This window comes from Scardinius erythrophthalmus, assembly GCF_964197995.2.
Source record: "Scardinius erythrophthalmus genome assembly, chromosome: 8".
NCBI lineage: Eukaryota > Metazoa > Chordata > Actinopteri > Cypriniformes > Leuciscidae > Scardinius > Scardinius erythrophthalmus.
Window position 1 is genome coordinate 13,134,199 of NC_138228.1, and position 14,317 is coordinate 13,148,515.

The 14,317-nt window shown below is 39.5% G+C and overlaps 1 protein-coding gene across 1 annotated transcript in view; it reads right to left on the bottom strand.

The window, feature by feature from the left end:
- Positions 1-3,079: 3,079 nt before the first annotated feature.
- Positions 3,080-14,317, bottom strand: part of kcng4a (potassium voltage-gated channel, subfamily G, member 4a) — a 28,038-nt gene continuing 16,800 nt past the window's right edge. Inside the window, exon 2 of the mRNA XM_081373323.1 lies at positions 3,080-4,292. Within this exon, the coding sequence (XP_081229449.1) occupies positions 3,426-4,292 (867 nt within the window). The 3' untranslated portion in view covers positions 3,080-3,425. The remainder of the gene's footprint in view (positions 4,293-14,317) is intronic.

Here is a 14,317-nt window from a genome sequence, read left to right on the forward strand (position 1 = left end):
ATGAGACGCAGATAGATATGGGCCAGAAGGCGCCTCCTAGCGGTCTAACCCTAACCCTACCCCAGACCTTAACCTACCCATAACCAAACAAAGCTCTGTGCGTGTCATATTGACGCTAAAGGGTGCCATGTGCGTTCGATGTAGACGAAATGTCAAAAGCGTCAGTATATGACGCCCTAGGATGAGAATGCGTTGGTATGTCCGCAGGCACAGATAAAGTTGCAAACTGTATAATATAGCCTACATCCATCTTTATAAATAGAGCTGTGCGATAATGGCATCACATAATTAAATCCAGCGAGTTTATTAACCGATAGCACATCATAGCACTCTTAAATGAACTTTCTGCATATGAATGATCATAGCATATGAATGCAGTGCTCAAACTGCCCTTCCTGCTCTTTCACTCAGGTTTGCGTGGTATATAAATAATACATGGATACTCGCTCCTGTGAAGTAAGCCTAGGAAAAAAAGTCTGAAAATGCCTCCTCCTAGAGTCTTTGATTCATTTTTAAAACTTTGCCTTTATATAAACACTAGGAATCAATCACAGCTGTCTGTCAAAGACACTAAGGTCTCTGATGTTCAGTGAAACCTCCACCTAGACTGCAACTACTGCAATGATGACGCTTGTGATACAGAAAAGAGGAATGCTTCAACTTTCCAAGCGAGACCCTTTCCAGAATTTCATCGCCACACTGCACTACATCTATGGTCAAGCTGTCAGCTAAGATTAATGGGAAGCTCACTGCCCCATTGAGGCTCTTACTATCATGACAGACAAAGGGGGAAAAATTACACCGCATCGTAGCCAGGAGCGATGCAATATGTCTGTCTACAGTGAAAGCAAAAAGAGCTATTTGAGGTCAATGAGGCTAAGTTTAGTTACATAACCATCGACCCTTTCTTTAATCTATACTATACCGACTGTGTATTTGAAAAAGCAGTGTTTATGTTAAAACCAGTGTACTTCTTAAAATGAGATGCCATCTGGGTAATTCTGTAGCTGCTGTATATCTAGTATATCTAGATATCTGTAAATCATTATGTCAGCCAAAGTTCACAAGATCAAACCTATTTACAAACAAACATGTTGGACAGACTGACTGACAAGCCAATGCCCAATTATAACCTCACAGACACATCAGATCAAAAAAGAACTGAGTAGTGAGAACTCGAACATCTGTTCACTTCTAGCATCTCTGCCAACAGGCAGCTAAGTGCAGTGATAAAGCTAAATGTGATAAAGTGATAACAAGTCACTTTAAGCCTGAAATACAGTATGATGACAACAACACATATACTAATAATTCACTTTGCATATTATGACGTTAAAAACAAGTAACTGAATCTGAGTTAAATGATCATTTTAGTCTGACCTTCAACAGTTTATGTGTCATATTTCAGTGTGGATTCCAAGTGGCTGTTATTAAAAGATTTGCTGTGCATAAGCACAGAAAAGTGCTATTACTGACTGCTGAAATGCTCTGAAGTGTCAAAACACACACATACACATCATTGACCTGTTGCTAAAATTGCACTGTAAATGGGTTTACTTGATGAGAGAACTAAATCTTAAATCTACCACGATTTGGAATCTAAAAAGCAACTTATCGAATAAGAATCAATCTTGTATATCATGTATATCTGATGGATGGCCTCTTAAACCCTTCTTGATGCTTTCTACATCAATCACTGGTGCCAGCAGAAGACACTTGCCATCTAGATCTGGCCTTCCTTGACAAATAATGGCATATGATACATCATTCAAGCCATCCTTCAACAAGATTTCTCAATAAGCACTGCGGCTAAAAGCATCTTTATAGCTGAGCTGATGGCATATCTCACGATGCTTCCCCTCATCTAATGCTGTTAAATGGTGCAGATGTTATTAAGTTCATATGAATTGTTATTGCAATAGAATATTCCATCAAAATAGTTAAGAATATGGTTTTCTCTTCCAGGTTGTTACATAACAGTTTAAGATCAGTATAATGTGAACACAAATTTAAGCACTAAACATTGGGACGCTGATGACTCAGCGACCTACAACACAATTTAAGCTCTTTACAAGTACAGTACCATTATGAAATATATTCTTATCCTCCTTTTCTGATGACTTGAGAGATAGAAGAACATATGATGACATTTCTAGTAAGTATTATAGTGATTTTAACAGAAATTGTTCTATCTGGGTAATGTACTTACTACGTAACTTGAGAGTGGACTAAGGCCTGATCCTGGCTCTGCTTGTGTCTATCATAAAAGAAAAACAAGTGATAAACAGGTTTAACCTTTACATTAAGAACAAGCTGATGTCCATTTAATGATTCAACCAGCTGGTAAATCCTGAGAAAAGCTACACATGTAATTTGATTGGTCCATCAAATTTGTTTCCTCTGTACCTTTCCCGATTCATGACTCAGCCATCTGGGGCTTTCGGCACAGTAGCAATGCCATTTATGGAACAAATTTGTGATTTGTTGACAAAGCAAAGTCCGTCACAGAGTCTGACTCCAGAAGGACATTTTTATCTCTGAGTATTTATTGCATGTTTAATCCCCAGCCTCATCAAGATCCCCCATCAGCCCTGCAAGCACTGGGCAGTGGGAAAATTTTGTGACCTTACAGAGAAACTTTTCACCTAGAGGCATCATTTCTTAGGGAGAAATCGGTAAGAAGAGGTGAAGACGACGAAAACGGAGTTGACCTCACTGAGGTCACGAATCTCAACTCTAGCAATAAAAACTAAAACAATCATGGATGTATTACTCCGTAACTGCTGCATGTCATAGTTGGCAGATGGCAGGGGCACATATGTGCTGCTTAAGAGAAGAGAACAGAGTGACTGTGTCTAATGACTGAGCGTTTCAAATAAGAGGATTAGAAAATCCTTCTATGAACCCTAAAAAACAGGACAAGACTCAGAGATTAGTGCTGTTTTATTTGGAGCTGTTCAAGAGCCATTGCATGTTTTATTATATTAAGAAAATCATATGCATTATGCACATTTTCTGGAAGAGCAATTCTTGCATTTAAAACAGTCAACAAAAAAAGCACATCTTTGGATCTGTTAAAAAATGACCGATAATTAATTTGAGGAACGTGAATTTCTCTGCTGTATGTCTAACGGTGTGGAAAAAGGCTCCAAAGTTAAACTATGTAGCTTAATTTTTTATTTCTATTGCATGGATTTTCATAGAGTGCTAAATCTGGCACAGTGTAAATATGAAGGAAATAGTACTTCAATGAGATGAAGTCAGCTTGTGGCTGATGGAAGACAAAATACTGTAGCTTCAAGGCCCTTTAACTCTTTAGACAGAGCCGTCCATGAAAATTCACCCTCTCCACTGCAAAAGGGTTCAGTATGAGGGCATGGAAGAACAGTTTTGATCTAGTGAACAGTACAATGGTTGTGCATCACTTAAAAGGCTCCAGCTGGTAACGGGTGCTTGTTATTCCCGGAAGTCTCTCCACCATTCCCGAGTACAGAAAGGTCTTCAACAGAGCCTGGCGTCTCTGTGTCTGGGGTAATAACTAGTCTAGGAGGGGGAAAGTCCACCCATCCTCCATCCTGCTCGTCCTCGGCTCCTGCGGTAGCAGCTGCGGCTGCCGCGCACTCCTCCTTAAAGAGCCTGTCGTGCTCCTGTTTCAGCTCCTGGTAGGAGCGGGAAAACATGTGGAAAATGGAAGTGGCTGGGAAGGCCATGATTAGGATCCCGCTCAGAATGCTACTGAGCGCCACAACCTGACCGGGGATGCTCCTGGGCACCATATCCCCATAACCCACTGTAGTCATAGAGATTATTGCCCACCAGTAAGAGGCGGGAATGCTGCTGAAATCATGTACTCCGGTAAGCTCGCTCTCCGCCAGGTGCACCAGTGGTGAAAAGAGTGTCACCGCTACACAGAGAAAGAGCAGCAGCAGGCCAAACTCACGCATGCTCCGCCGCACCGTCAGCCCCAGCGTCTGCAAACCCAGAGAGTGGCGCGCCAGCCGCATTACGTACAGGATCCGAAGGGCACGTAGGACCCGCAGTACCAACCCAAGCTTGTCCAAGTAGCCCTTACCTCCAGAGGGTCGCTCGTTTTCGTCAGCGGGGGTTTCTCCCACGACAAGAGACACGTAGTAGGGCAGGATGGCCATAACATCGATGATGTTCAAAGGTCCACGGAGGAACTCCAGCTTGCTGTGGGCCTGGACGAACCGTAGCAGAAACTCCATGGAGAACCAGCCCACACACACCGTCTCTATGATGAACATGTGCTGGCATTTCTGGGAGCACACACCCTGCGGAGAGAGAGAGAGAGAGAGAGAGAGAGAGAGAGAGAGAGAGAGTGTAAGAAACAAATTTAATTCCCAATCAATTATTTTTAATAAAAAAGCTTTGGCTGTAAATTTAAAATCAATGTGTTTAGGCTTAGCTTATTAGAAGTTAAAGTAGAAACAATTTTGCGAAAGGGAGATTTAAAATAAAATACCCCAGAGAGCAAAAGGTTGGTCAGTAATGCAAAAAAAGGAGGAAGGGAAATGGATAAGATAAGGAGAGCACAGATAACCACAACATCAAGCCACAACATCAAGAAAATCTCAGTGTTTACTTTTAGTATTCAAGACACACTAACCGATAAGTCAAGCTGTATCAGTTAATTAGCCAGAGTCAGAGGTCAGATTGAGGCGGTGGGGGAGAAAGAGCTAACAGAAAAGAAAAAACATAGCACTTTGACCTTGAAATACCTGAATTAAACACTTGATGTTCAGGCAACATGCTGGAAGAGACCCAAATTGGATTTTTCCCTTCATGTGACATGCCTAGATGTCCGACATGTTTGCTTGTATAGGTTTGATCTTGTGAACTGACATTGTAATAATCTAGATGTGAAACCCTTAAAACTCCCTGATGCAGTCAGATCTAAAATCACACATTCTGTTAACATACTGTATGCATATCATCACATCGTTTTATCATGTTGTTATCATTCAGTGCGAGCAAGCGCCTTGCTAAAATCTTAAAAACTGGGGGAGGAGCAAGCAGAAATGCTGGAAAGATGCTGAGATAGCAGATTTAATTAATTTGGTGAGATGCATTAGTTTAAGCAAAACTCAAGGGAATGTATCACAGTCATTCCATGTTAGCAAATTAGCCGTTCAATTTGCAGTTGCTTGAAGACACTAGGAGATGTAATGGTTTTGTTGTTGTCATGTGCACACTGTATGCTGGTAAAGCATATGATGTTATTGTTTCTGTATATGCTCACTCACAGGTACGCTAAGGTCAGCTGTCTGTTAACAATGATACATGTGTAATTTACAGTATAAACACAAATGTGAACAGTCAAAGAAAAAAAAAATTACATCTCTCAGCAAATATTCAAAACAGTCCGGTAAGATCTATGATGTGAAACATAGCCTCAGAGAACAAGATATGCAATAAATAATTGATGATGGACTTCTAAACTTCGGGTGTACCACATGTACATGTCTTTATAATGTGTTTACCTCAAGACATCCAGTGGAAAAGTGAAAAAATGCCAAATATTTCAACCTTAATATTTAACAGGCAGGAAATAAATATGTAAATATTTAACATATTGGAATAAATACTAGCACTACTAATAATGATACATAAAAATAGAATAATAACATTTAATGTATACATTTTATTTTGTTGTAGTGTAATGATTATTCATTTATTGTTTCAATAAATCAGTATTGGTAACATTCATCAGTATTGGTAACATGAAAACAAAACAAGGGAGAAAGTGAGAAACTAACTGAATTCCCAATTAATTTATTATCAATAAAACCACTTTGCATCAAAATGTATTAAAATATGTTTAAGCCAGCTTAGCATATAGAAGTTAAAGTAGAAAAATGTTTGCAAAAGAGAGATTTAAAATAACATATCTGTGAGAGCAAAAGGTTTGTCAGTAAGAAAAAAGAGAAAGGGGAAAATGGAAAATATATCAACTAAACAAAACAACAAAAAATGGGCCAATCTCTAGTTTCAAGTACAATCTGTGAAATACTTCAGCAATGCAGTAGAAAATCCTCACCTTGAAACCAACTGAAAAACTGCATACAAATGCTGCAAACCTTGCTCCACAAACACCCTGCCTTCCTATAAGAACGAATCACTCTGACACACTTACATCTTTCAAAATCCTTTCAAAACTCATTCATGCTTTTGCTTGTCAAGTCTGAAAAGCCATTGTAAATTCTCAATCTTTCACTGGAGCAACAGACTCACAGTTAGAGCGGATATATTATCAAACCGCACTAGCGCTGAGGTGATTCATTTGTGTAAATTCAGCTATTCAGCACACAATTTGTCCTCCTCCGTCCAGTACTTTGTCCCCTTTCCATCTCTCTCTCTTTATGTCACTCTCCTCAGTTCTCAGTCATTCTCATTCCCTCCTTCTACTCCAACACCTTCCTCTCATGTAATTTCTTTTGCTCCTCGTCTCCCTGCGGTGGGGAAGAAGTGGCTGTGACTGCAGGTGCAGACATTATGCATGTAAAAGAAGGATAACAATTTGCAACTCGTCAAGCTGATTGTCAATTTCTCAGTGCTTATGCACTTAGGGTGACCTTATCTCTGTGCTGCCACTAGAAATGTCAATGACATCCCCCCTCCTTTGTGCCCAAAACCAATCAGCTGCAGCCCCAGCATCTTTACAACCTGTACATTTAGAAATCACCTGCAGACCGAATGAGCAGATTACCGAGGTTTATACCAGGGCTTTTGAGTTCAGCATTCACAGCATTAGGGCTGCACAATTAATCAAAATAAAACTGAAATCATGATACCTCTTGTTCTTTTCATTTAACAATTCACAACACAATCACAATAGGATTTTCTGAAAATCAAATAGGATGGTTGGAATAGGTTTGGCTCAACCCAACTGCTGCAGTCCCAGAGTAAAACAAAGAAACGAAACAACCAAACACAGAACTACCATTGAAATCATGCCAGCATGCATTACAGTCACAGTCTTTGTTAGCACTAAACAGGTTATATGAACTGACAGCCATCATTGTGGTATGAATCTATGATTGAATGTTAGGTGGTCTGGCTGGGCTGTATGAATCTAGAGGGAGGGTCTGAGAATGCATAAATGGATGTATTGAAAATGAAATGCAGTTGGGATAATCCAATCTTTGAGCTCCTTAGTGAATGAGATATGAGGACCAAGGAGCGGGGATGTCAAGAAGAGACGAGGGGTTGGACAGAGAGTTGAATAATTGAAGCAGTGCTACTGCCACACACACACACTTTTATCTGACTGTACACAATTAGAGGGTCTGATAAACAACTCCAAACACATTACTGGCATGTGCAGAACTCAACACTTGTGATAGAGCACATTCTCATTCATATATGTTAACAAACAACACACAAACCCCTGAGGTCAGCTGTTTCCTAAAATTCCAATTTGAACTCAGACCTCTAAACATTTTCACATCTTATATTTTCGTGAAAATGCATCAGATATTCATCAAAAAAATATTATTTATGAGAAACGAAACCGCAGCAGGAGTCTAGCCCTAAATGCATAAGTACGGCACATATAGCGGAAGGCATGCTGGAAAACCATAAACTATATTACTTTCAATATCTAATATTAAATCATTTATAAAAAAGATTCAAATTAAGTTATGGAAAACACTTGCAACTAGGTTTCTACACTTTCAGATATTAGGGCCCTGTAGGGCCTTGGGTAAATTATTTTACTCAGAGTAAGATCAACTACATGATTGAATATTAAATGGACACAAGATGAAATGTCAGAAAATATGAGGTATGGAGCTGTTCATAAAGTATAAACTGTGTAAATCTTGGTCAAATTTGTAAAAATCAAATCTTATTTCAGATTAATCAAAGTTGTCACCCTTTTTACATGTTTGGCACCAACTTCATGAGGTGCATCCTCCTGGGATTCTTTTCCAAAAGTATGGAAGGAGTTTCCATGTCTGGTAAGCACATTTGTTCACTCATCCATTAAAAAAACCTTACCTATTTCAATAAATTACAATGTATCTTTGTAAAAGAAGATAAATAAACAACCCATTGCTTCTTACAGAATAATGTTTTTCCAGTAGGCGACACCTTGAATCCTGCTGTTCAGTGAGTAAGTGAGTCATCCAAGCTGATTCAATAAGGCCAATTCTCCAGTTGATTCATTAAACTGCACCAGATGAGCAACTTGTTGGCTGTAACAATCTCAGGTCAAAGATGAAGGCGGCAGAAGAAGTATTTCCCAATAACAGCTAGATTTATTCAACACGACAACAGAACATGAAACAATGTGCAACACAGGAGAAAGAGAGAGAAAGAGAGAGATTTTTTTCTTTCTTGTTTATATAAATGTATGCATGCATTTGTTTACTGATTGATTTGTTTACTGATTGATTTATTGACTATTGTTTTTTTTTTTCATTGCTTATGTAATGGCCAATGCTTTGGCAATACTGTACAAGTCATGCCAATAAGCTCATTTGAATTGAATTGAATTGAATTGAATTAAGAGAGAGAGAGAGAGAGAGAGAGAGAGAGAGAGAGAGAGAGAGAGAGAGAGAGAGAGAGAGAGAGAGAGAGAGAGAGAGGCTAGGAGAGAAGAATATATCACAAAGCTCACAGACATTCTAAGACTGATGTCTTGTCTCTGATGTTTTTGAGCTTTGTCACAGAAGTGATAACATATGAGGCTGAGGACTCTCTCAGAGCTCTTTCTACAGGCAAGAGGGACGAGTAATGGACAAAAAACACATAAAAACAACGAAACACCTTGAAATAGAGGTAAATGGATGTTTAACACGGTTCGGCAGTCCTGCAGTGACAGTAGCTGTATAGTGTGATATGATGTAATGTGATTAAGTCGTCTCCACTGCACTGCTGCTGCTCACTGTGTCTTCCTGCTCTAACACATCAGACATCAGCCTACACACTATGTCTCTTGTCCATAATCTAAGCCCATTATTTATTCTCTGTCTCTGTCTTTTCCACTTTCCCTTGGCAAAATATGTGTTGTCGAACATTCCTGGCGCAGAGTCAATAATGCCACGTCATTCTGAGATCTCCTAGAAAAAGGCCCCTGGCAGGAAATTGTTGAGGTCAGCATATTGTTTTTATTTAAATCGCTGTACTTTCGACTCCCCTGTCTCCTCTCTATTCAATATTCAGATTGAACGTTGTTTCAAAGACATAAAGGATAAAGTAAGCAAAAAAACCTGTAAAAGCGTGCACAATCTGTCATGTTGGGTGTTTACCAGGCTGTGTGTGCTGATGAAGGCGTATGTCAAAATGACCTTGAGGTCATTGCCAGAGATTGAGAGAGGCAGAGCCAGAGATGGAGTGATTGGGACACTGAAAGAACTATGTGTGCTACATCGCAGTAACCCAAAAACCCTCACCCTTCTGGTGTGCACTAATACAGTCACAAAGCAGAGACAGACAGGAACATGACAGATGATCAGATATATCCACGTCTGGGTCTTACTGGCAACCAACCTCCATTTTCCTCTCTGGAAAACACACACACACACGCACACACACAAACACAAACACACATATGGCCTCCTAGAGAAAATAAAATGATACGTCAAAAGACTTAAGGGTGAAGGGTGTGATTTTCTTTAAAAAAAACATGCATTTACATATATATAACTAAGTCTCTTACTGTCAGCGGTGGTTGACTGAACACACACTTGACTAAAAAACACACTTGATAACAACCTTATAAACCTGATGAGAACAGACAAGAAACAGAGTTTAAATACAAACAAAACAATCAACGACATGAATGACAGGTGAGCATGATAATCAAAATGTAATCAATGAGAAACCACAGAAACAAACTGAAAACTGTAGGGAACAGAACTAAAACCCACCCAAAACAGACATAAACACAGATAACCATTATGTTTGTGGATTCATAACTAGAAAAAAATATATATTCACTTTTGTCTTGAATGTTTCTTTTAAAATTCTTTAGAATTCCACAGCAGAGAAACAAGAGAACAACAGAAACATGAGAGATCAGATCATTTGGCCTTGGGAGAAACCTTTTTTTTTTTTTTTTTTTTGGATTGCAGACTTTGGTAAAGTGCAAACTTATCAATGTGAGATTACTGCCTGTGTCTTAGCATAAAAAAACCTCAGAAGATTTAAGTAGCAGCTTTCATTTGCTCTCCATTTTATCACACTGCCGTCTAGACGAAACAGTTGAGAAAGTCAATACAAAATCTAAATTAAACCCATTTCTTAATACATGTTCCTGACCTTATTATGCATCAGTGCATGTTTTTTCAAAGAAAGAATGTTTGTCATCATAATCTTTAATCAAAATGTAAAAGCTCTGTGTCTGAAACGACTTTGCTTTTCAGCTTACATCACCTCGCCTCTTATTTTTTAAAGTCTCTGTCTCTTTCTTTATCTCATCAGATCTTTCTAAACAACACACGCACATACAGTTTTAGATGCTTTAATCTGTGTAATCCTTCAAAATGCACTCTACTCAATTTCTCCTCCATCTCTTTTCATCCTAGCCCAGAAACCTAAAGTAAAGCACAGGTTTGGATGGTGCGGTACAGCTCTGTGCTAGCAAAAGTACACAGTGAGACGGTCTCAGAATCTTAAACACCTGCCTCTCCATCTCCTGCTTGCTAAGCACTCCATATTTTCAACTGAGACACACTCATTCTCTTCCCCCCACCTTATGCGCCTATAATAGAGAGTAATGAAGAGATAAAGGGATGAATGAGGCCCTAATTTGGACCCCATGACATCTGATATATTTTTCCCCAAATTCTGTCTTCCTTTTTTAAATGTTTTATTCTGGAATAAATTTTAATGGTTTAGTTCAATTTTAATAATCAAAAAGGATGCCCAATCAACTTAATTCATAAAACTTTAACAATTGAATAATTTATACAAATTTTAACAAAAAACACCCTGAGCTTGAGTATGTGTAGACTAAACTGTCCAACTCCTTCACAGAGAGAGATGAAGATTTTGTTTTTAAATAGCAGTCCTTTAGCAGTTTATTATTCACAGACACTAGTCTATATAGTGGTTTGATCAAGTGTACAGCCCTACATTTGATTTATTCATCAAAATATTGGCAAATTTAGTGACATTCCGCTTTATACAGTAAATTCCTTTTTTTATGACTGAATTCCGGGATTCCATCCATTCTGCCTTTTGCATCATGGAAATCATAAGACCGTAAATTGGGCAGCCTTTTCCACTCTGTGTATCTTAATATGAGTGTGTGTGTGTGTGTAGAGACAGGCTGCAAAGAGTTGTCCACTGCAGGAGAGCAACTCACTACATATATATATCTAACACAAAAATAGATTTGCCTGCAACTACCTGTGACTGTTCCCACATGACCTTTGGAGGCACTGGTCACATACCCACACCTTTCATCTAATGGCTCGTTTTCACCAAGTTGCGCAATTATTTACGTTTCGATCGTCAGAAGTTCAATGGAACCAAAATACGAACCATATCGTACCACTTTTTTGGGACGCTACTGTTGGGGTACCTAGCACAGTAGTCTAGTAGCTAAAGGGTGGAGCTAGATTCACTACAGAACGTGGATTGGTTGACAGAGAATCTTCACTTGTGCGTGCCACAAGGGGAATGACAACACAAGAGGCGCCATTTTTTAATACAGTTGAAACACAATAACGTTGCAACACAATGTTTTATTGTTTTGTGACAAACAGCCACATGCCAAGAAGCAAGAACAAGATCTGCTGTATGTTCTCCATTGTTGTTTACTGTGTCGCTTTCTTCTTCGCACGAGAATGACGTTGAGCGCTACTTTCTGGCATACACGGCGCCTATCAAGTAAGGGTCCTGCTGGCGTTGGAAGTACTTGTGGTTTAGTTCTGTACTGTACTGTACCGCTCGATGGAAACGAGCCATAACTGCATCGTTCTCATTCTGTTCACTCTCTTCAGTGTCATCTTTCCCCCAGTCCCTGGACACCACTGCTGCACTCGGTCCATTTGATCTGTCCTTTATAGCAAGTTACAGCAAATCCTGTCAAACGAGTTTTACTACCGTAGTCCTGCACCAGCAGTTTTGTGGTCTCCATCTGTCAGAGCATCTCTACATCAGACCATAGAAATCAGAGGGAGCAACCATTATAACTATTAGAAATGTATTAGCTCCAGCTTCTTCTGCTAATTTTTTAGAGATAGTCATATTTCATTTTGCCTGGCTGCAGTGAAAAAAAAAAAAAAAAAGCAGCTGGCCACTAAAACAATGACTTCCGCACCAAATAGACATATTTATAGCTAGCTACCTGTTGTAGCCCTCTACTTGTTACCATCACAGTAATATAACGCATGAAAAGTATATACAACGGAACAGTCTGCTTCCGCTGTTGACCACACATTCAAGTATGTTTCTGGCCTAAGTGTAAATGGCACTGTAACATCCTCTCCTTCCCTCTCAGAGCAGCATCTCTAGCTTTTAGTCAGGACCCAGGAGACATTGAACAGACATGGATACCTAACAGCCAACCCATAAACATCTCAGTGGAAAAATAACCAAGAGGTCAACAGATGGGTTTATTCATCATGCTGGCCTGTAAAGAAAAAGTCAAAAGAAAATGAGGGATTGGGGGAAATATACAATGTTTATTTAAAAAATGCACGCAAAATAAACAACCACATTCATATTTACCAGCCCGGCATGACGATTATGGACATGCAAATCTTAAACCAATGCTACCATAATATTAGAACAAACTGCCTAAAAACTCCTGGTAAATCCTGGGACTAGTAAATTCATGGAAGCATTATGGTAGCCTGGTAACTTAAACGTTGCTTCCCAGAAAAATGTATATCAATGGATTTTAGCAGCTCTTGCCATTCAGACGCACACTATGGGGCAGTGATCTGAAAGAGAAAAACTGACAGTAAAAATGTTCAAGCTAATGTTGCTATACTACCCCTTGTGGCTAGCCTAGAAATCTAGACGCACCCTAGCGGCAGCAAATTTTATTTTGCAGCCAGTGTCGTCTAGCAACTCTCCGTTGGCTTGCGAGCTGGAAAAACCAAACTCTAGTCAGGCCAATCACATCGTGTATAGAGTCGGTGGGCAGGCTTCACATAATGGCGGCAGAGTTGTGATGGTTTTGCGTGAATTCCCTGCTACTTGAAAACAAAGAAGATGGCTGCTGCTGCTGGCGAACAGCGGTCTTTCGAATCGGCTTTGGCCGACTCTGGAAGACTTGGAGTTAAGCTTTTCTTTGAGAAAAGAACAAAGAACGGCACTGAAGTCATTCTTAAAAAAGGAAGATGTGCTTGGAGTTTTGCTGCCCGGATCCGGCAAAAGTTTAATCTATCAACTAGCTCCGCTGGTGGAAACGCTCTGGTTGGTTATAGCGCTATCCTATTGCGTGCAGAAGGAATTTGAAAGACAACAAAAATCGGATTGAGCCCTGCCAATGGTGTGTTCCCAGACCCAACATCTTGATGTGGGTCTGAATTGTCAGGCTATCTTGTGGCAACTCTGGGAATATGCATTTTCACACAAAAACAAAAAATTTAGCTTGCATAGCTAGAAGAGTCTGCATACTTGCATAGTCTGGGCGGTATGACTATATATATCGTTACCATGGATGGTATACAATGTCTACTGTTAAGAGATTTTGCTATATTGTGTACACAGTATGTAAATACATAGCACTATTGACACTTCAGAGAAATGCATGAATGAGAATATAAAGAGCAGGACATGCTTGATGATAAAAAGAGTTATAAGCACAATATATCCTGAAAAGGAACATGGTCCGGTGCTCGTGCTGACTGGCACACAGCCAAAGCACGTGCACAAAAAGCTGCCTCTCTGAGCATACTACCGCGAATTCAGTTCTCTTTCACGTCTTATTACGCTTGAATGGTCGAATACACACGCGATTATGTCAAATTGCCCATCGTGTAGAGTTTAGTCTTAAAGGGTTAGTTCACCCAAAAATGAAAATTCTGTCAGTAATTACTCACCCTCATGTTGTTCCAACCGCGTAAGACCTTCGTTCATCTTCGGAACACAAATTAAGATATTTTTGATGAAATCTGAGCCATATCTGAATCCTCCATAGGCTGCTATTGTGTCCGAAACTTGCTGGCCCAGAAAAGTTATTAAAGAGATCGTTAATATAGTCCAAGTGACTACAGTGACTCAATCTTAAGTATATCAAGCGACGAGAATACTTTTTGTGCGCAAAAACAAACAAAAATAACGACTTTATTCCACTTTTCATTTCCTTCTCTCTGGGCCTCGTAGTGTTTTTGCG